The sequence below is a fragment of the Sciurus carolinensis genome, chromosome 8, assembly GCF_902686445.1.
Source record: "Sciurus carolinensis chromosome 8, mSciCar1.2, whole genome shotgun sequence".
NCBI lineage: Eukaryota > Metazoa > Chordata > Mammalia > Rodentia > Sciuridae > Sciurus > Sciurus carolinensis.
The window spans coordinates 64,921,741-64,946,492 of NC_062220.1; the positions used below are offsets into that span (position 1 = coordinate 64,921,741).

At 36.7% G+C, this 24,752-nt stretch overlaps 1 protein-coding gene and 1 pseudogene across 3 annotated transcripts in view; one reads left to right on the plus strand and one right to left on the minus strand.

The window, feature by feature from the left end:
• Reln (reelin) overlaps positions 1 to 24,752 on the minus strand; it is a 461,189-nt gene that overhangs the window by 382,036 nt on the left and 54,401 nt on the right. For all 3 annotated transcript variants that reach the window (XM_047560479.1, XM_047560477.1, XM_047560476.1), the window contains exon 2: positions 8,253 to 8,363. In XM_047560479.1, coding sequence (XP_047416435.1) covers positions 8,253 to 8,363 — 111 coding nt within the window. The remainder of the gene's footprint in view (positions 1 to 8,252; positions 8,364 to 24,752) is intronic.
• On the plus strand, positions 23,147 to 23,729 carry LOC124990424 (thymocyte nuclear protein 1-like; annotated as a pseudogene).

Consider the following 24,752-nt stretch of genomic DNA (forward strand, 5'->3'; position numbering starts at 1 on the left):
TTAATACATTTTCCATTAATAATAATCCATCAATCCTATAATGGATTCTGGGTACATTGCTTATCAGGGCTAAGTTCCTCTTTCTGGTAGGTATGGAGTGTCCAGAGAAAACTGACTAGTAAATTATTAAGGAACAAAGGAGTGTGTGTGTATATATATATATATATTTTTGCCCAAAAGAAAAAAAAACAAGTGACTTACTTTTTAACAAACATTTACCATTTTCAGCTACACAAGAAATTCTTTGAGAAAGGTACTGAAGTTAAAGCAAGGAATTACATTTTATACAAAGAAATCTCCCTTCAAAATCTCACTTGACATTATCTTAGAACATGTTCCCAAGGAACTGTAAAGTTGTCATTTATAGAAAGATGTAAGAGATGAAAGAAGAACTTAACTATGATGCATCATTAAGCTGGACTGAACAATCTCTTGAAGTTCTTTCTGTCTTCCTGATCCTACCAAAGACAATCAATGAATGTATCTGAAAACACTGATGTTTGCCACTCTGCCAGGAGAGAAAGGAACAAAGTGGTTAGCAGGATGATGAGTTTCCTCAGGATCTCTTAAAAAATTTTTTTTCATTTTATTTGTTCTAATTACTTGTACATGACAGTAGAATACATTTATACATTTTGATAGATCATACATAATAGAGTGTAATCTCTCATTTTTCTGATTATGCATATCGCAGGATCCCGTTGGTCATACAGTCATATATTACATGAAGTAATAATGTCTGTTTCACTCTACTATCATTCCTCAGGATCTTTCAGGATGAGATTTACTTATGTTTGTACAGTTCTAAATTCATATATAGATGTGTGCACACATATGTCCATGTATAGATTCAGAAATATTCTCAAACTTGAAGACAGGAATTCATGTTAATTTCTAAATTTAACCATTTTCAGATCAGAGTCATTGAAGAGGCAATTAATTTTAATTCTCAGAGGTTTCAGAGTCACTGATAAGTATTTAAGGAATATGATGATCTTACTGTTTTGTATCCTCCTTAAACAATTTTTTTCCAATTTAAACCACCCTAACTCTTTTTAAGAATCTGGTAATCACCAAATATTCACTTGCTAGATAAAATGAAGTATAACCCATACAATGAATTGCTCTTCATCTATAAAGAGAAATGAAGTACTGATTTGTGCTACTATGATGAACTTTGAAAACACTATTTATGCTAAGGAAAAGAAGCCAGGCCCCAAATACCACATATTGTATAATTCCTTTCAAATGAAGTGTCCTAAATAGGCAAATCTATAAACATAGAAAGTAGAGTAGTGGCCAAGGGCTAGGGGTGGAAAGAATGGGGAGTGCCTGCTAACAGGAACACATTTCTTCTGGAGGTTATAAAAACATTAGGTAATGTATTAGTTATGGAATTAGGTAATGGTTAGTTAGATAATCTTGTGAACATATTAAAAATCAATGGAATGCATGGTTTAAAATGGTAAGATATACAATATGTGAATCATATTTTTTAAAGCATCTGAGAACAGGATATGATGCTAGAAGACCTGGCATTAGTCCTCAACCTCATATCACAAAACAGCCACCTCTTACCTTCCCAAGCCTTGCTTCCTTTATTGTCCATTAGGGGCAGGAGCTGAGCAGGCCATTATGGCTGTACACTAAGTGGGTAAGAAATTGAGTGCTTCCTTAGCTCAAATTAGAGTCCACCTCTATTGCCCTTCTCAAAGAAAGAATTCTCACTTCTGACAGTCTTTAAATAATACCAACTTGAGCACATAATATATACTAGATCCTTGGTGAACAATCTTATTTAATCTATCTAACAATTTTGTGAACCGGGCCCTAAAGTTATCCTAATTTTCTAGTTGCAGACACTGAGGTTTGGGGAAGGTAAATAATGTTGCCCGTGTTAGCAAGTAAGAGGGTCAGGTATGGAACCTGAGCTGCCCAACTCCCTAAGTCACGGAATGAGCCATTACACCAAACTGCATCTCTCGACTCACTCATCCACCTTGTACCCTGCACATCTGCCTGAGCAATTTTTTGATTGATTGCTTCAACCACTTTGTATCATGCCCACTATTATAGTAAGTGATTCTTTACAAATTCATTATTTAGGAGGTGGAAAATATCCCTTAATGCTTGTCATATGTCAAGTACTAATAATATTGGTAATGCTAGCATAACCAAATGGAATGAATAAAGATCAAATTTAGGTTAATACCTAGTAAATAGGAAAAATTAATGGTGATATTATCTCATCAGTTCTGCTCCTTGTACCACTGACGGGAGTAATTTATTTAACCTAGAGTCTTCTTATTAATCATAGATCATTTATCACATGCAATGAAAGGTCATGCCTTTGAATTACACAAGTATGTTTAAATCACATTTATTTTGCATTTCTTCCTAAAGAGACAGAGAAAATAAATTTACCAGATAATTCTGGTAATTACCAGATAATTCTGATTAGATTAATTTAGGCTAGTAAATAAAGACCACTATCATGAAGGACTTTGTTTAATGAAGTTGCTAGTGGTTGCCTCGTTTTTAAGATATTAGGCCCTAAATGTGTGCATGCATCCATAACACTTTGTGTCCCATAGTCACAGAACATTTAGATTCAACAGACTGAATTTTATCTAGTGTCAGGGGAGTAGGGGTAGGAGGGGAGTTTCCTGGTGACAATTAGCAGAGTTGAATTATGTACTACTCAGATTTTTAAAATTTTTGTTTTGGGTTTTTGTTATGGGGTGGAAGTACTGGGAATTTGACCTGGGGTGCTTTGACACTGAGCCACATCCCCAGTCCTTTTATTTTTTATTTTGAGAGGGCCTCCCTAAATTGCCCAGGCTGGCCGTGAACTTGTGATCCTCTTGCCACATCCTTCCAAATCTGGGATTACTAGAGTGTACCACTGCTCTACTTCATCTTAATGTAAAGAATAACCAAAACTAGCTTCTGGATATGTTCACTAGATTTTTCTCCCTAAACTATGATTTCATCAAATCTTGCCATCTTAACAGTTTTATAACATGAGTATTACAAAAATAAACAAAACTACACAAATTTAAGTGAAAAACTGCTATACTGAATGTTGTATTAGCTGAACAATATTAGGAACTGCAAAGTACATGTATTTAATTTATATGGGGTTTAACTATTTGAAGTATGACAACTATCTATCAGATCTGCAAACCTGATTCTCAGGTTTTAAAGCCAGAGTATTAAATACTGAGTAAAATGCATTTCTGCCCTGAAAAGGGAACAATTTTATATGAAAGGATATTCAAATAGCCCTTCATTGAGCGACCACAATAGGCCTCGAAGATTTACATGATTGAGCTGGAATTCAAAGCCAAAGACAAGAGGGAAAGCATTTCCCCCCCTGGTATGCACAAAGAGATATCCATAATTAAACATCACACTTCCCTAGGGCAGTGTATTTTCTTATATTGACAAGCAAAATGAGGTATTTCAAATCAGGCATTGCTGGGTGTATAGTCATCCTTTGCATAGCTATTGTTTTAATGTACTTCTGGCTATTAGGGATTTGTCTATTTTTGGTCGTGAGGCATGCATTTTATTTAAAGAATTCTGGTTTTGCATAAAAGGCTATAGTTATGTTAGTGGGATTAACATTTCCACAATAGTATTTTAAGAATAATCATGGTCTTATTTTGGTGGTCATACACACACTTGATATTCAAAGGAGAGTAGTTATAACTTCAGTGTATTTAATACAATTATAATTAACACTTGAAAAAAGAAAACTTTCAGAAGTACCTATTTGGACTATATGCTTTTCTTCTTGTCACAGCTAGTTAAACATATCACACAACAATCGTATGATATGTTGGGAAAATGCCAAGCAAACCATGTTTGCTTAACTTTCCATCAAAGTAGTCAGAGACTAATAATAAGAGTATGTATTCAAAATTCTTTTGTTCTACATCAAAGAATACCATATCACTTTAGCCTGATCCTAACATAATCACTAAACTACCAAAAGCAGCAATTCTCTTAAATTTTATCTTCTATAAGTTACCTCTACTTTCCTACCTGTGCCCTAACAAACACAATCTTGTTTTGACCTTAAATTGTAAAGAATATATTAGACCTAAATCAAAAACCAAACGTTATGATTTTTCCCAAAAGTGATCATTTTATCTAAAAAGACAGTTTTATCCCCTGCTTTCCATTGAAAACATTACTTATAAAATTTAACTGCCATCAAGTCGGGCATATTATTAAATTTATTTTTATATTATTTACTACTATCACATAAATACAGATGAAATCATTTGGATATTACTGGAACTTAAAAAAAATTTTCACCTATATATTCATGCATATAAAATTGTCAAGTACCTAGCAGAAGACTTGAGTACTCAATTATGGAAGTCAGATTATATTCAGTGGATTCTACCCATGTTCAGAAGCCTCTTTGGAACATGGAAGCAATGATATATGTTCATAGTAATAGGAAGGCTAAGTGCAATTTAAATTAATTAGAATATCTTCTAATTCAAGTAAAAATTACCTTTTCACACTCTCAAAGTCACTACAGAAAAATGCTTTAAAGCCTTAATTTCTTAAATAATTTCCAACAATTTCATTCTTAGTTTTTTGTCTTGCTAGATAAAATCTGAGGCAACGTGACAAGTGCATTTTATATATTCTTTCAAAATATGTTTGCAACACACTTATAAATGATCACTCATTCATGATTTTCCTTTTTTAAAGCCCTCAAATTGACAAATAATAGTTACTTAATTCAACCAGTTCCTCTCAAATCATCTTGCGCAACATATCCCAGATTAATCACACTTCAGAAAAGGAGTTTTTTGCACCCCCTGCCCCCGGAAAGTGTATACAAGTCCTGGACTAAGGAATTTCCTGCTATTTTAGTCACAATGGTTTCTAATTTGGGAAAAAATAATTTTATTGAGTATTTTTTATGTATCCAAAGCCTCTTTTTTTCTTTATAGTACTGGGGCTTGAACTCAGAGGTGTTCTACCACTGAGCAACATCCCCAGATCTTTTCATTTTTTGTTTAGAGACACAGTCTCACCAAGTTGCTGAAGTTGGCTCTGAACCTGCCTCAATCTCCTGAATCACTGGGATCAGAGGCATGCACCACAGTGCTGAGTTATGTGTTCAAGACTTTACATAAATCACCTTTAATCCTCAGGGCAATCCAAAATCTTAAGAGGCAGCTTCCATTAACATCACCATTTCATGCATGATGAAAATGAGCTTAGTGAGATAAAGCAACTTGGCTGAGGCAGACGACTACTAAGGGGGAAGCACTGAACTCATAGCAGGTCTATGTGACTCCACAGCCCAAACACTTACCTTTTGTTATGGTTTAGATATTAGGTGTCCCCCGCCCCAAAGCTCATGTGTGATTCAAGAAAGTTTAGAGGTGAAATGATTGGGTCATGACACCTTAACCTAAGCAGCGCATTAATCCCCTACAGGCATTAACTGGGTGGTAACTATAGGCAGGTAAAGTGCAGCTGCAGTAGGAGAGTCCCTGCAGTAGGGGACATGGCTTTGGGGTTTATATTTTGTTCAGAGAGAGAGGGGAGCTCTCTCTCTGCTTCCTTGTTGCCATGTCCTGAGCTACTTTCCTCTATCACACCCTTCTGCCATGATGGTCTGCCTCACCTTAGACCCACAGCAATGGAGTTGGCCATCTAAGGACTGAGATCTCTGAAACTGTGAGCACCAAATAAACTTTTCATTTGGTCACAGCAGTGAAAAAGCTGCCTAAAACACCCTTCTACAGTTCCTTCTTGCTGCTGAGGCCAGCCTGCACCTGACTTCTTACACATACCAGAATCTCTAACCACAAAACTGTCTTTCTGCATCCACTCCAGAGCTCTGGTTTGTTCACTACACTGACACCAGAGTAATCTTTGTAAAGTGAAAAGTTGGTCAAGTTCCTCCTCAATTTAAAACCCTCAAAGTCCTTTCCTTCTTTAGGATAAAGACACAAAATTTATAATATCCCAGATTGTCTGGCTGTAGTCTCCTATCCAGCCTTACTCCTTACCTTTTGATTGCATGTCCAGCCACTCCAAGGTTTTCTTCAACCCCTATAATATAGCCAGCCTCTTCCAGCCTGAGAACCTGTCGTTCCTCCCATTAGGTATGTTGTGCCCCACCTTCCACAGCCCATTATCTAAATATTGCCAACCCCTAGCAAGGTTTGCCATTATAAATTTATATGGTCATTTAATCACTGTCTTTCCACTGGACTAGTAGCTCTCTTATTTCAGCATGCATCAAAATCAGCTAAAGTGTTTATTTTAAAGGATGACCATGGGGTCCCACTCCCAGAGTTTCTGGTTTACTCTGGAGTAAACATGTAATTCTGCTTACATGTTTACTCCAGAGTAACTTACAACATCCCTTCTGATGCCGAAGCTGATGCCAAGGACAGAGGCCTAATCCAGTACAACATTTCTCAACCCTTGATAAACATTAGAATCACCCAAAGAACTTCAAAAATTACCAGTGCTTAAGCCCCAAGCCCAGCAATACAAATACTACACACTTATGTAAAAAAAATTTTATCTAAAATTCAATTTTAGGGTTTGAGATTAGTCCAGCAGCAGAGTGCTTACCCAGTAGTATTCACAAGACCCTGAGTTCAATCCCCAGGACTTAAATCAATCAATACATATATAAAATGAAATAAAATTCACATTTAATTGGGTGTCTTATATTTTTATTTGTTAAATCTGGTAATTGTACTTACAGGTTCTGCTATAGAAAAAAATAGGTAGTATATAATATATTTACGTACGTACATTAAGATATAATTGTTAATCTGACCTTTTATCTGGGCAGAGCACAAAAATGATAGGGCTAAATAAGTGGAATAATTAGACCTAAGGAAAAAAAAATTCCTGAGGTTTAGACCTTAGAAATAGTTACCAACAGCTGGGTGCGGTGGCACACACCTATAATCTCAGCGGCTCAGGAGGCTGAGGCAGTAGGATCTCGAGTTCAAAGCCAGCCTCAGCAATGGCAAGGCACTAAGCAACTCAGGGAGACCCTGTCTCTAAATAAAATACAAAACAGGGCTGGGGTTGTGGCTCAGTAGTCAAGTGCCCCTGAGTTCAATCCCGAGTACTCACTCCCAAAAGAAATATTTACCAACAGATTATAAAATCTTACCTGGGATCTTTTTGAAAACAGAACAAATTCTCAATGTAGGATAATTTAATGTGATATTTAAATGATTTCCAGGTTCCTTTAAATTCTGCAGCTTTGGAACTCGTCATGACAAGCAGCATGACAACGTAGCATCAACATTACTGCTGTGACATCAGTTAATGAGTCACCTGAGCAGAGCTACTGCTGGGACTCACATAGAGCAGGCACCCTTTGATTTATCAAAAGTAGGTAAAAATTATTTGTTTAATAAGTATCATAAAATATAACTAAAATGTTGAACACATGGCTGCCTTTGATAATGCAATTTTATCTTTCTCATATCAATACAGGAAATCCTGTGTAGTTTTCCAATGTTAGAGTAATATCAGTGATTTTAGTCTTATGTAAACTGGGAATATTAAATTTGCATTTTTGATGCTATGAAGGTTCTACTTAATCCCAGCTTGGCATGTTTACAGCATTCTGGGTAAACTAGAGATTTCCAAACAGAGAATCCTCTGGGATTAGTGGCCATCATGTAGCTTTCTGCCTCTCCACATAAGTAATCTGCTAGTCCTCTGATCTAAGGACAAAGACTCCATATAAGTATTTAAAATATTAAATGGTATGCTTTTATAAATAGTCATACAATTCAATTATTTTAACGAACATCACTAGGTCCACCATGCAATGCCTACTTGTCAAACTTTTCATTAAACACACTTTTCACTAAATATTAAAATATTAAAATATAATAACTGTTTATGAGAGCAGGTTACTGAATGCACTGGGGTCAGAGTGAATTCCAGAAACCTAAGTGACAGAACTCGGGAATTTACATGAGTTCCAGGGAACCAATAATAACAGTGGTGACCAATGGAGAGAGACAGAAAGATCATCACACTGAGCTCATGGATGGCTAAACATTTACAAGACATTTCATTGCACCCAGCTTCAAGCAAACACACACAAAAAAATCACTTTGAAAGTTTTTCTCCTAAATAATAAATGTTGAATACTTTTGAAACATTTATTTTCAAAACAAAACAAAAAAGACTTGTAACTAATAAAACATTCACAATTACTGGCTTACCAAATCCAAAAGCATTGGAACCTCCAATGCTCTGTGAAGCTTGGACACTTGTAGAGGTGTACAGTCCTGTCACCAGCAAGCCATCAAAGAAGGTGCTCGTTGAAATTGTCACTGAAATACAGGTGAGGGGGAAAAAAAACACTCAATTAATACAGTCAGAATGAGATAATTTCCGTAGTGTTCGACATTGTCAAAATAATCTTTACTCATTATTAACAAAATTTATTTGCTATCCCCAATTAGTTTATATATATATAAATGTATATGTATATATGTGTGTGTGTATATATATATATATATATATATATATACATAAATGTATATATAATCACGGATGAGAAGAAGAAAACAAAGCTCAGAACTATAATGCCTATAATTGCTTGTCCTAAATTTAATACATCAGTCCCATTTTTGCATTCATTTATATTGTATGAAAAATCTGTGAATAATGTAATATTGAATGGATGGCTTCCTCATCTCCTCCACTACCCCTGAAAGCAGTGAAAGGCATTGCTGGAGTTTTGGCATTACGATGAAACACTTTAAAAAAAAAAAAAAAGTATTCCATACTGTGGGAAACAATCTTGCATAAGTTGAAAGAAGAACAGTAAGATGCACTGCATTTCTTATTGTGAATCTACATTTCATAGATGAGTTCCCTGAAGTTTTTCCACAAAAGCAGACTAATTTGCATGAAGATAGTCAGTTTTTCCCTCTTGAGAACAAGAAAGGAAGACCACCACATGCTCTACATTACAGAACAAAGTCTACAGGAGGGGTCCAAATGGTTTCATAACCAAAAGATCAGGATATTCCCAGGAAGAAAAAGGTCAAATTAAATCTATCTATATGCTACTCAGGTTTGGCTTCCTAAAATTTTGTCTTGCTCATCACCCTAAAAACTGATCATAATTTCCTGCTTGACATAACATTTTCTCTTGCACAGATTTTATAAGATCAAGATGATACCATTTATAGGCGGCAGCCAGGGGAAGGTATTACATTGTAGTGTTCAGAATGTGGCTGTCATGCTTGGTGGCAATAAGGAGAATGGTCAGAGTCACATTAACTTTGATGGGAATGTTTAAATTAAGCCGCAGGACATCCAGCAGTGAATAGAGCTGAATGGTCTGAAACATCCATATCATAGAGCATAAAGCAAGGAACATCTATCAATAGAACAGCCTGATGTCATGCTACCCACCTCCTGCAAATGGCACTGAGTGTTGGAATCCATCACCTTCCTATTTTCTAGTAAGAAACAGTAGCTAATGTTTTTGAATGCTAGCACAGTAAACAACTCAGCTGGCCTCTGAGTTAAGGAGATTATGCATATTATCTCATTTAACTGTCAAAGCATATCTATAAATGGAGTACTGCCATTATTGTCCAAATAAAGAATTTATTGCACAGAACAATTAAAAACCTGCCCAGAACCATCCAATATCATCGAACATTTTAATGCTGTTTACTTAGGTTCTCTCCCGTTTTTTCCCTCTGTTCCCCTCAGATAAAGTAGCCAAGCAGCCATGACCAAACCCTTACTTCCTAGCTCTCTTCTCAAATCATTCATATGCATGAAAAGTAGTTTTACAATAGGAAAGTGAAAGCCTCAAGAGTTGAGATCACTGTAATGGAGAGATGAAGGACCAAAGGCCACCGGGAGATAACTCCTGTGCATGGTGGACAAAACCCAAAGGTAGGTAAAGGATGAGGTCTAGGCACTGGGCCTCTGTTGGCTGGATATTCTTGGGCCACCTACTTCATGTCCTTCTCTAGATTCCCTCATCTGTGGAATAGTATCCTAAACATCAGTCCACCGTTCCCCATTTGGCTCACCCCAGATTCCCACAACTGGTTTTACTGATACCTCTCTCCTTGGAGGCACGGAGTTAATCTTGACTAAGACTAGAAAGTCCTTTAATTGCTTCTGTGCCCTCCCCACTGTGGCATTTGGAATTAAGTTACTTCCTGGTAAGATGACCTTACTGACCAGACTAATGCTGTGCCTACGGCTGTCCTTCACAGTGAGTCACACACCCCCTGCAGTGTCCCACAGTGGACTCCCTCCACACCACTCAACCTAGTGAAGCAGCAGCTGTGCCAGTGCACAAGCACCAGCCTGTGGATTCCTCTCTTGTCCTTTATGCTTCTGCTCTGGTGTCTATAGCTAAGACCCAAAAAGTGTAAGATTTTTATAGGTTTGGGTGTGAGGCAAACCTGAATTTTGTTCTTGCCTCTACCTCCGATAAGTACGTGACTGGGATTTCTTAGATTCTTCATTTACAAAGGGAATGATAATACCATCAAATTTACTGTAAGAATTAAAAGCAAATGTATCTACTGTATACCTCTCTACCAACATATTTATCAACTGAACACATTATCAATCATGCAGTAAATCATCAATAAAAATTGGTTCTCTTTTCTTGCCCTCTCTCAGGCCCTAAAGCCCTGACTTGCTCTTCTCTTCCTGAGAAAGAGAGTCCTGTATAAACATCCTGCATCTACCTCACCAGAGACCTAGGCATAGCCAGTCAATGGATTATCCACATCCAAGTCCTGCTGCCTGCTAGGATTCTCCAGGTGCCCTCCCAATCCACTACTTCATTTCTGACCATGTTTCCCACTAGGGCTGACCTGTGATCTCAATGGGCCCAAGACAAGCAAGAAACCCCAGCTTGTTACTAATTTACTTGTAAATTAGAAACCTGGCTTGTTTACTAATTTATTCTTTCTCCTAAAAGAATACATATTAAGTATCCTCTCAGAGTTCATTTAAAACAGAGGCTCAAGACTCTTGGAGAAAGACTGAGAATGAGAAGCAGGATGGGTGGCAGTTCTCAGTGTTTCCTCTACTTCCCTCAGAAATTCAGTTTGGTCCCAAAGGGGTATGCCTGCCCAGCAAAACAAAAGCCCTGCCATGTCTATCATGGACTAATTCAGGTAACTGATAGCTTGTCCATTCTTGGTGATATTTTTATCCGAGATGTGCATCTAGGAAACTTCCTGGACAGACCATGGCTCACTTTGGTACCAAGGTGCCAAGGCCTGTACTGCCCCTTAGATGCCCATCAGGCCGACTCCATGCCAGACACCCCTTACCTCTACCCAGTGCTTCTCCTGCCCTGGAGGATTAGTGTGTTCTGCTTTTAACTCCTGTACACATCAAAATGCCTACCCAGTTTCAGATCAGTTCTTTCCTTTACATAGATTCTCAGATGTCAAAACAGCAAAGTCTAGTGAAGACAGCCCAGGCTAAGAGGACAGAATTTTATTCCCCATATGAATGTAATTTTGCTATGTCAGATTAGGCAAGTTTTTCTCTGTTTGGTTCTATTCCTAGTAGAGTTGTGAATGCCTATCAATGGTATTGCTAGGTATATTTAACTATGTGAGAAATCATTTTTAAATATTGAGTGTCTTAGAATAAAAAAGAAACTACTGAGAAAATCACTTATGACTCTTATCTTGGTTTTAAATATCACCCATAAGCTGACCACTCCCAAATTTCCACCTTCAGTTCAGGCTTCTTTTGCAACTCCAGATGCATAGTAAGCTGCTATTCGGCATCCCCACTTGGATGTCCAAGAAACATCTCAACTTCAACACTTAAAACCTCCCCGCCACCACCACACACACACAAAGCTGCATCTCCTGCAGCTCTTCCCAATTCAGGTGACAGCAACATCATCTTTCCTGTTATTCAGACCAAACCTCTGAGTCAAATTTAGAATCACCTTCCTCCCACAAGTCCACAAGTCAAGGCTGTGGCTGTGACTTCAGAGTATATCCAGAGTCTGGTCACTTGTCACACTGCTCTAAGTACCATCATTTCTCTCATGAATTATTTCATTAGATGTCATCTGGCCCTTCCTAGTTCTGCCCTCACCTCTCTACAGTTCATTTTCAGTATGAGTCAGAACTATTATTTTAAAATATGGACAGGCATGGTGGTACATGCCTGTAATCCCAGAGGCTCAGGAGGCTGAAGTAGGAGAATCAGGCAGGAGGACCTCAAATTCAAGCCCAGTCTCAGCAAATTAGTGAGGCCTAAGCAATTTAGTGAGATCCTGTCTCAAATTTTTAAAAAAGGGCTAGGAATGTAGCTCAGTGGTAAAGTGTCTCTGGGTTCCTGGGTTCAATCCCCAGTAACTAAATAAATAAATCATCTGATTGACGTCATTCTTCTCCTTAGAACTTTTCAGTGGTTCCTCAGTTTGCTCAAAGTTTTTTTTTTTTTTTTTTTTTGGTACTGGGAATTGAACCCATGGGCATTTGACCACTATGCTGTATCCCTAGTCCTTTTTAATTTTTGAGATAGGGTCTTGCTAAATTGCTGGCCTCAAACTTGCAATTCTCCTGCCTCAGATTTCTGAGAGTGGCTGGGATTACTGGAGCTTACCACCCTGCCTGGCTCAAAGTCAGTCTTCACAGTGGCCTACAAAACAGTACATAATCTGCCTCCACCCCATCTTTGTTCTCATCTTTGCTCTCTGGTCTCACTCCACTCTGGCTGCACTGACCTCCTAGCTCCGATAAATCAGGCCTTTGCAGAAACCATTTCCTCTGCCTCAGACTCTCTTCTTCCCAATGTTGAAGGGCCAATTCACTCATTTCCCTTAAGTCTCAGCTTGAGCATCACCCTCTCAATGAAGGCCATCGTGATAACACTACTTAAAACTACAGACAGCCCCTGTCTACCTTCCTCTGCTTCCCCAGTCCCCCTTGCTTGACTCTACTTTTCTCCTCTTCTGTACTATAAGTCATTATCTGATACATTGTACTGACAAATATTTTTTGGTTAGTACATTTATTCTCAGTCTCATTCTGTAGAATATAATCTCCATCAGAGCTGGATTTTGAATGTTTTGTTCAGTGATATATTTTAAGTGTCTAGAACAATTCATGATACTTTTAATGCTTGACAAATGTTTAGTAAATTACCAATAAATAACTCATTCACATAAAAGTAGTGTGAGGCTGTCTTATCTTCAACTTGTTTCTAGAGAAGTATGTTGTACATCCTAGACTTTTTATGTCAGGGGAAGCCACAGGGGAAAAGGGAGGTGAAGAAAAGTTGACTATTTAAATACGTAAAATATTTTCCAGAGTGCAAGACAGATCAATGCAGAAAGAAGGTGACAAAGAGGCCAACCAAAAACATCTATAAAAAAGGCAGGTTGACTTAAGTATACCATACCTTAGTGATCACATGCTGAATGTTTACATAAATCATCCAAAGAAAAAGTTCCCTTGTTGGAAACAAATTGATTAAAATCTATTTCTGTTTGCTAGGGTTGGGATTTTTAAAGTATTTTTTTAGAGTAAAATGTATTTGCCTTTGGAAAAATACTGCTTTGTTGACAGCATGAAACAAGCATTCCTTTTCCTCCTCCAACCAGATGTAATGAATAATCCATATGTGAACTGTTCTCTGTTTTTAAGAAAGAGGAAATGCAGGCTGACTTACAGGATTTAAGACATACCTTTCTGATCATTAAGCTCCCTGTTACTCAAGAAGACAATGGATCCAATTTCTGTATTTAAAAAATCAGATGTTTGTGTATTCCCTGTTAGAGCATAGGAAATTTCAGAATGTCTGCACTGTTGTCATTAACAGGAGCTCCAGCAGTGACACAGGAGCAGTGAAGTAACCAGGACTCAACCTTCAGGAGCACCCTCCTCCCAGCTCCTTTCCCTTTCACTCAAGTCCTGCTCATCTTGTCTCTACTTGCAGCCCCTGGTTAATCTGCCAGGATTTCTTAAAGAGAAAAAGTAAAAGCACAGAAAGAAATAATTGTCTGGGGGGTGGAGGCACTGTTCTGGGTACAGTATCCATAGTGCCTAATTCTGCTTCATCAGCCTTTTCAAGTTTCAGAGCTCTCTTAAGGTCTGTCCCCCACCTGGCCCTCTGATTCCCTTCCCCAAAGCAGCATCTGACTCCACGTGTGCACTGGCTCTTCCCTTCCTGTGCCCTAACCTTCCTTCTGGTTTTCTGGAATCTCCCTTCCTTCAATCACTACTTGAGCTTTAGCCTTAGCTCACCATTTACATTCACAGCCTGCTGTCACTCAAGCAACTGAAATAATCTTGAGAGCCCAAACAGTGACTTCTGCCAAATGAAAGGAAACCTTTACCATACACAGTATTAATATGGACCCTAATGGGGGGGAAAAATGAAGCTCACAGTTGTAAATGCAAAATTATATATGAACTAAAAGGAAAACTTTACAACTTTCACAGTTAAAATAAGTTGGTCTATTGATGGAGCTGATTAACTGAAGAAAGAGAACTATTGTCTACTCTTTTATATAAATAAAATATAAATGAATCAGGATTATGCAAGTGAATATTTATGTAGATATAGAAGACCACATGCAGAATGTAAAATATGAAGTCCTAATTCCCATTAGAGATACTTTTTGCAATTTTCTGATGCTCTGATTCAGAACATGAGAGTTACAAACTACCTAGTTTAAAATGTTTCAAAGGTATTGTCATATTAAAATGTTTCCTTTAAAAATATTCATATATGAAGCCAGGCATGGTGGAGTCTGCCTAAAATCCCAGCCATTTGGAGGTTGAGGCAGGAACATCAGAAGTTCAAGGCCAGCCTCAGCACCTTAGCAAGACCCTGTCTCAAAATAAAAATAAAGAGAACTGGGGATGTAGCTTAGTGCTAAAGTGCTCCTGGGTTCCACCTCTAGTACCAAAAATTAAAATTAAATTAAATTAAAATATTCATATATGAAATATCTTTGTATAAGTAGAAGTTATAGTTAAGAGATATAAATTTTTATGCATTAGAATAGGGGAAAATCACATAAATTTTTATATTTGAACTACCTTTAGGATACACAACTATTGGCTACATATGTCTAGCTAATATCTAAATTAGGACCAGTTAATAAGCAAACCCTTCATGCCCTTTCCAAGATTGTCAACCAAATGGTCTAGATGGGAACAAGTTTTAACTGTGTATCAATTTACTTTTAAAAATTATTAATATAAACAATTGTTGAGCCTATGTGTTGGGTACACAGATGTTTGTTGTACTAATCTTTTAACTTTCAGTTTAGAAAAATTTCACTTTAAAAAGTTGGGGGAAAAGAAATTTATTATAAATGCATTTAGGATGAGTAAACTAACTTAATAAAATGCACTAGAATAAGACATCCAGACTTCATGAACTAATAAGCAATACATATTGCTATGGTTTGAATACGTTTTAGTCCCCCAAACTCATGCTGGAATTTAATCGCCAGAGTTATATGTTAGTGGTATTTTTTTAAATGTATATTTTTAAATTATAGGTGGACACAATATCTTCATTTTATTTTTATGTGGTGCTGAGGATCGAACCCAGGGCTTCACACATGCTAGGCAAGTGCTCTACCACTGACCCGAACTCCAGCCCCTGTTAGTGGTATTGAGAGGATGAAAACTGAATCTATGGTGTTTAGAAGTACGGCTTTTGGAAACTGATTATGTTTAGGTCAAGTCACTAGGGTGGAGGCACTGCTTAAGTCTCTGTGGCTATATAAGAAGAGAGACAGAGACCAGACACACAGACAGAGACATATCCAGTCCCTGTCTTTTGCCATGTGATGCCATGTGCTGCCTCAGGACTCTGCCAGCAAGAAGGTCATCCAATAGAACTAAGGTGATGCCAGAGACCTGGATACTCCAAAACTGTGAGCTAAATAATTTCCTTTTCTTTATAAAGTAGACTGCCTTGGGTGTTTCATTATAATAACAAAAAGCTAATACATATGGATAGAGATAATTGAATATCTTCTCTGAGCCAAGAACTATGTTAAAGCCATAATTTCAGTATTATTAACTAGAAAAGCAAAAAAAGATATTTGTCCCCTTGACAAATGTTTATATTTATAAACTTGAACATCCTATCAATTCTAGCCATTTTGTGCAAATTAAAACATAACACCGCTATGAAGTTTTCATGGTAAAATTTGTAAAATTCTTCCCTAGGGGACTTGTTCTCACTTGGGAGTCAATTTTTATCTTTCATAGACTTGCATCTTATCATAGACTTGCATTAGAATATTGTAATTAGAACTATCTACTTTGTAATCAAATTTACAGATTGCAAATAGAATTTTGCACACATCATTATCTTTTTTTGGGGGGTGGGGGGTGAAGAAAACATGTATATTATTACCATAATCAGAAAGTGAACATGTCTAATCAGATGGCATAATTCTTTGTTCAAACATCTCTAGATTCCTATCATCCACAGATTAAAACCCTAAGTCTTCACTGTGGTTTCAAACACCTTTGGATCATCACTATAACCAACAGCTTCCACCAACTATCCCCATTTGAGTGGAAAACACCCTTTGATCCAGTGAAACCAGAACATGTTCTGTACTTCCTTGCCTTTTTTCAGAGGGCACTTTTTCCTAGAATGATTTCAGGTAATCTTTTGTTAAAACCCCACTCATTCTTCAGGTGTAGGTTCAGATGCCATCTCTCTCATGAAGTCTGTACTGACCTCCTAGGGAAAGCTGCCTCCACCCTTTCCCAGGAAGCCCAGAGCTCTTAGAAATTATGGAGCAGTTCATCATACTTGGCTCAGAGGAGGAGTTTAATCAATATGTGTTGAATTCAACCATACAGAAATATTCGTTACAACATAAAATACTGTAAAAGAAGAAAACAAAATAACATCAGGAAAGTAACTAAAGTGGTGAAATCTAAACTTCCCTTCTACAGGAAAAAAGTACCAACGTTACCCATATAGAGCTACAAGGAAAATGAATGTTTCCATTAAACTAAAACAAAAAATGAAAAACAATGCAATATTTCATTATAGCCCTCAAAAGTGAGAAACAATCAAGAAAATCTTCATTGAATTTTATACTTACAAAGCAGTGTTTCTTTGGCACCTATGTGTTTTGTTGTGTGAATATAAATACCTATTTTATATACATACCAAATTAGTCTCCTGATAATTTTTGTCACTAAGATACCTAGTAACATTATCCTAATTCTAAAGTTTCTATGCCATTTCCTCAAATAAAAAATAAGAAGGCATCAAAAGGCTAAGGAGGTTATACATATCTCTTCCACATCTGTGTTAAATTGGCAATGAGCTTAGCACCAGGAGGCTATGAATATGGATTGCCCGGTTGTGACAGCAGAATGAAAACATGATGTAGTGACACAATTCAATTCTTATCAGTGGCTCAGAGAGTACCACTGTCTTGAAATGACTAATTACAGAGTCAGTTATTATCTATTATAGCTTCTATTAAATGTTCTCAACAAGACCCTAATACTATTCTTGCAGAAAATCACTGAGCTGAAAGTCTGGAAGAAAATAAATTTCAACATTTAATGCTGTTTGCATTTCATCCTAAAGCTTCTAGACTACAAATGCTCTATGGCCCATTAAATTTTGATCACTTCAAGCATATTCCATCACTACTTTATACAAAAGACTATTTGTGCAAAAAAGAAACATATAATATTTTAAATGATAATTCCATTTTTTTAAGATGACAAATATCAGAGGATAGCAGATTGCAAAAATTGTTGAAATTAGTATTTAAGTATTAGTGAAGATGCACTGATTGCAAAGTCTCATCTCTTAATTTTATATATTTTGAAGATGAAAAACACCAGCAGAATCCAATAGTGTCACTATCTAAAAAAAAAAAAAAAATTGTCACATTTTGCCTTATGAACAGAAGCTTGTTTGCCTTTTGAATACAGAACAGATTAAACAGCCCGAGGAATACACATATTTCTCTGAAAATGAAATAAACTGAGTTTATTTGCTGCAAAATTTCATCAACACCGTGTGTTCAATTACTGATTCTTCTTTAAAGTGCCACTAGCTCTGAGTTCCAGAAACCACTGAAAAATACATTATAATGTCCTTTCAAAACCTGTACAAGAATGTGACCTCTACTTCTCATTACACATATTAATTTAATTTTACATGGTTTATGTAGTTTTCAAACATTCAGGCATTTCAATAATAAGATTCACAAAGCAACAACAGGAAAGAAAAAAGAAATAATTATAGTAAGTATGTAAAAGAAATGACTGAAGGTCAAGATTCACTGAGGAAGGACATGAATCCATAGTACCGAACTAAACACAGGGATTTTAAATAATTAGATCAGGAACAAATGGGTCAGCCTTCTGTGAGGAACAGGGAGAGATCACTCCTGCCTTTCCTGTTTCTTCTAACAATAAATTGGAGGGGCAGGATGAGCAAGGATCTGGCAGCCCACCTGCTTAGCCTCCTGTGGATCCACCTCAGGAGAAACTCTGCTAAGTGTACCACACCCACCCTCTTCTCCTTCCCTAAATCTTTAACAGACAGCTAACCTAGACCATCTCTAAGGGTTCTTTACCTTCAGATACAACAGACACCTCCTTAAAAATAATAACAGCTGAATAATACATAAGCACTATGTGCCAGATATTCTTCTAAGCCTTTTATAGGTATTATTTAATCTTTTCAATATCCCCTTGAGATAAGTACTATTATTATTCCCTTTAACTCATGAGAAAGCTGAAACAAAGGGAGTGGGAGGGTGAGTTAAGTAACATGCCTTAACTGGTAGGTAAAAGGAGGCTCTAAAAAATGGAAATGGAATGGTACTTGCCATTCTGGATGTATTGCATTAAATACAGCAGCCTGTTTCCTGATGTGCCTGAGAGGAAGGCAGTAGTACAGTGGAGCTTCCAAGCTACAGCCGCATGGGGGTAGAGACCTAGGAGTGTACCCAGCAGGCTGCTCTATAGAAAGCACTTGATATACCCTGATGCCTGATATACCAATTATTATTACAGTCATTTATTATCATCATTATTATTCCTCTTTTTCATTTCATACAGATCTATACTGTTCCTTGGGGGACAAAGGCAGAAGGAGGAATGGCCTCTGGAGAGGACTAAACACAGTATGATGGAGGACTGCCCTGAAGTTCAAAATAATAAGGTCAAAGAGCCCAGGGTCAGACACCTCTGCAAGAAGATGGAGAACGCCCCGACAAACACCCTCCACCTTTGTCTCCACCCGAAAGGAGGGGAAAACCTCAGCACCATCTAGGAATTGTGACAGGTGCATAAGACCCATCATCTGAAAAATTTAATGACAAGAGTGAAATGCTTTCCTGGTTCTGGAAAATGCTCTTTGCTGGCTGGAAAACAAATCTGGCATCTCTGTGGAACCTTATTATGAGATATTTATTACAGATTCAGAGATTCAGATGAACCACACAAAGTCTCTTCGTCTCATCTGCCGGCACCACCAGTAATAATAAAAGGAGATCCACTGAGATTTTTTCCCTCCTTTAAGTTCTTAGGGGATAAAACAGATAAAGTCAAATGTGTTTGTGAATGTATTATTTTAAAATTATACTCTTTGGAAGCAAGTTTAAATGATATCATTTGGTGAATTTAAATCTTCCTGTTTCTCCATCTCTCAACATTGCCTTTTTCTCTTTTCTACATCCCAGGTGTATGTCTGACTGTCTGTCTCTGTCTCATACACCACACACACACACACACACTCATACAGTTAATATTTTTGAGAACATTAACCAGGGGGTACTACCTCAATTTTATTTTATTCAGGTAGAATCCCATCCCTAGATTGGAGTGCTGTGTCAGAATAAAGCACCTAGAATGGGACCCATGGAATATTTTTTAAATCTCATGGAGATGATCAAGTCTATCCTAAACACAAATTCCTTAACAAGAGATCTCAAATATAAAGAAAAATAATTTTATAATGCTCTACTCTATTTCTAGCTCAAATTGCCCTTAAAGCAGACATTATTTTATTTTTATCATCTGCCTTTGGCTTTTATAACTTAATTCTGAATTTTAAATGAAATTTTCTAAGAGCTGATAAAATTGTTTCTAGAACCAAAAATATTTTTATATAAGTGACATTTTGTTGTTATAATTTAGAGAACTACAACCAAGAGTTACTGGTATTTGTGATTTATCTCTGACCTTATTTTTCATGTTACTCTTTACGAGGCTGGATGATACTCATACATGAAAATTTCATATTGTTGGCCCTGCACTCAATAAATTATTAAAGTGATGTGAATAGGAATGTGGTGTTCAGGTTTTCAGCAATTTTTATCCCTTTGTTCTTTCCTTTTTAAAATAAAGACTATATAGCCTATAACTCCTCATAACTTTGTAAAATTTTAGCAAAGATTATCCTTAAAAGAAATCATTTAGGGAGATTTATTACCCACAACCTTCCACAAAAAGTTCTAAGACTGTTTTTCTTTTAGCACAGATGATAATTGAGATTTTTCAAGGCTGAGAAAAAGAAGCCTAGAAATTCTTATAAGCACATAAGCAGGTAAATATGTTACAATAAAATGCACAGATGCCTAGAGAATAAATATATGTGTGATTTCCCCCAAGATAATCAGATGTTTAAAGCTTTTACGCAGTCTTTTAAAAAAAGAACTGTAATTGTTTTGTTTCTATTACATTTTCTTGATTTTTTTTCTAACATGAAAAGCCTCTCCCACCCCTTTAAAATGGGGTTTTGATTGAAGATAAAGAAAATATGAACTCATTTTGCAAATTACATAGACACTCCTAATAGTGCCAATTTGTTCAAAACATAAACATATGCTTTGATTCTAGTTCAACATATGGATTTCTACCATTAAAAATATTTAAAGCATTTTCATATGTGCAACAACTGTGTGTTTGTTCAAGAACATGCCAAGAGTGATATTGCTAATACTCATGTTTATGTCATATACCTCTGTTATGTTCATAAAATGACTAAGCACTCTTAATAATTAATAACTGACGGAATTCCTAATAGACATAGCTAAACTGAATGCAGTTACAAAATATCACACTTTAATAGGGTTTTTTAAATAGGGGTTTTCTCTTTGGGTGCTTTTATATGCCCATTTCAATATATTTAATTATTAACAACTTTCCTAAAAATCAAAGAATTCACTCAAATACTAGTATATTACATTCATGGTATACATAAGATTGACCTAACTATAAAATTCTAAACAGTAAATGATTTATACAAGACAAAAACTTCTCATTTACTTCATGATCAGACCATGTGTATGTGTGTATGTGTGTATGTGTTTGTGTGTGTGTATTGTTGAACTCATTCATTTATTATTATAACAAATATTTATTGTAACATATTTATAAAGTACTACTCTTGATACTGAGATACAATGGTGAACTATCTGTATATTTGAGTAATTATTCTCATCCCTTATCCCATATTTCAAAATTCAATACATAAAATCTAAAATTTCTATTGCTAACAATTAAATTCACATACAAGTGTCAAGTAAATGACAGGACAGAGAAATTTTCAGGTAAGAGCACAATTACTCTTTTAATATGCAACAAGTGAATGCTTTTCCAAAATTTTGAGATTAGAATAATTGTTAAATAAGAATATAATTTACATAACATTTACATTAACAGATGGCCTACAGGAGTTATTTGGAAAGTTACAAAAGAATTAATGCACAAATTTGTATAACATTAATTTGTAACTATATAAAATATTTCTCCTATGGGCAAAATGGACAATGCTGCACTTTATATTTTACAACATGGCACTTAGTACAATGAGTCTTACAATCCCCTTCTTAAAATAACTAAATCTCTTGCAGTTAAATAAATTTGCATTTTCAATACAGCCATAAGACTGTTTTTCCAAGGATAAGGATAAAGAAAAACTCCAGGTGTGATTAATCATCAGGAAATGTCTGGAGGCCTAGGAGTAAAGGAAAAAGTGAAGTGATTGGTTATCTAAAGACTGTTCAAATGAAAGGATTTTGCAAAGGACTAAGGATGCTTTGCAGCTGTGGCAGTCCTTGTTTTCTGGTAAAGGATTTCTATGCAAATCTTAATCTAGACCTAGCATGTATTTGATTTTTATATTTGTCTTCAATTTGTTGATTTTTTTTTTTAAAGAAAATTAACCTAAATTCTTAAGTTAAAGACTAGTGTTGGATGAAAGGCAAACTAGCATAGAGATGCAACTCTATAAACATAAAGGTTGCTTGCAACTATTTGTATACAGAAATGCTTATTTAAGATATAGTTCTAAACAGAATTTAAAGTATCAGTTAAAATGTCTAGTTAACACAAATGTGCTCATTCTATAAGTGTCAATCTGCTAAATGAAATTACTACTTTTTAGTCAAATATTAAGTATTGGGTAGGAATATTAGACAACTAAATTTTTATAATTTTACTTTCATAACTAAAACTTTCCATTACTTGAAAAAATTGTTAAGATTATTATTCCTAGAACCACCCTGCCCTGAGATTCTAATTCTGTTTAAATACTGTCCATCTCAGGGAAATTTTGTGTAGGTGGTCTTGGGGTAAACCAACCATGGTGATATGAAAAGTCACAGATTGAGAGCGCCTAGAACGTCCCATAAAGGTTATCCATGGGAATAAAAGTCATAATTGAATTGAACTGCGACTACATTAAGAATTTGACTACAATAAAAAGCTACTTTGCGGTCCGCCACAAAGCCCCGTGGCCGCACTGCCAGCCTTAGGCCTTTGGCGGTCCATTCTGCAGAGCGTGGGGCTGATGTTGGGGAGAAGGGTTAAATGGACAAGACGGGGCTCAAGGGAAGACCTGGGAAGAGTTTAAGGGCAGACTATTCGAGATAGAATGAGTGCAGTTAACGGAGGGAAGGATTTGACACCCTAAAGCAGTTTTCTGCTTTTTGCAAATCGGAAGCCCTTTGAACTTCCTCGGGTCATCTTCATCTTGGTCTGCGCTTTTCGAAGGGTAGTGGAGTTCCTTTTTGTATCTCCCTGTTGATTCCAGAACCCTCTGCACTTCAGCCCCCTAGCAGAGAGAGACCATGCCCAGACCCCGGAAGAGACTCACCGGGGCTGCTGGCCCAGAAAAGAAGGGGCAATCAGAAAACATACCAAATCTGAGAACCTAGGTGAGGCATCAGCTAAAGTGGAAAACTCCAGCCTTCAGAAGACTTCGGCCTTTAAAAAATGTGGGAGGACTCTAAGCAACTACCGGCTGATGAAGTCAGAGCCAGAGAGCCGATTAGACAAAGGTGTAGATGTGAAGTTCAGCACTGAGGATCTCAAAGCACAGCCCAAGCAGACAGCATGCTGGGATGGTGTTTGAAACTACCAGGCACGAAATTTCCTTAGAGCCTTAAAGCTGGAAGAAGAAGCCTTCTTCTACCATAGCAACTGCAAAGAACCAGGCATTGTAGGGCTTATGAAGGTGAATGTACAGTTTGTTCGGATGGTGAAGCGTTTCATCTCCCTGGCTGAGCTTAAAACATATCACCAATCGACAAAGCTACTGGTGGCGCCTTAAAAGATAGGGCTCTCTTCACTCACCAGAAGCTCTCAATCCAGCCCCTGACCCAAGAAGAGTTTGATTTTATTTTGAGCCTGGAGGAAAATGGACCAAGTTAACTGAGTATTGCTGCAGTGGACAAGCCATTACTCTAAAGGTGGCAAGGTTTTGTAAAACAAAGGATGGTGTGCGAAGGCTTGTGTATTATGTTCACCTGATATTTTCTGCACAGATTTTTTTTTCCTACTTCTTTCAATAAAACATTTAATGTTAAAAAAAAAAAAGCTACTTTGCCTTTTATTATACTGTAGTTTCCTCCTAGTGCAAATGGTGTTTAACAAGAGGAGGAAGTAATGAGATGCCTGTTCTTGGGAGACCTCACAAGTGCCAGTGAGTTTCCTCTAACTGATAAGGAATGAAACAAACCCACAATGAGGAGGAGCAGCCAAGGTTGCAGTAGTGGGGTGACCACTAAAGAGCAATGTCAGAGCCCTGCCTGATGTTCTTGGCAAATGAAACCACTGTATGTCCTGACTGTGAATTACTAATAGAGAAAAGCAGCTAAATATTTCCTGAATTGGGCAGGTATACCTTTGAAGAACATTTAGCCAACATCACGTATACTATGGTTTTGATAACAAAACAAAAAACGATATAGGGGGATGAGGAGATGAAGTTAAGTTTGCATATTCTGTAATATGTTAATTCAGTGTTCAAGGTGACTATACAACAGAATTCCTGCTGGATGCCATGTGTATCCTTCTTTTTTCTGAAGGTTGTTGGGTCATTAAAAATTTTAGAATTTACTACTGAACTCCCATCAACTTAAATAACTTGTGGTTCCTGGAAGCTTTATCATTGTACTTTTATTACCCATGAAACAGAAATACATTCAATGACCATGTGTAAATTTTTCAGCATCATGGCTAGAGAACTTAACTCACTTTCAGTGTTAATGTAATAACACCTTGAGTTTCAACTCTTCTCCAAAAGTACCAGTGTTCCACATTTCTCATTTGGAATAACCTTCTTGATGGAGAAGATAAAGACAATTTGAAATAACTGATTTCCCCCCACCATCCTCCAACAAATATACTCCCATTATTTGTAGTATTTATGTTGTATAGTCACCTTGAACACTG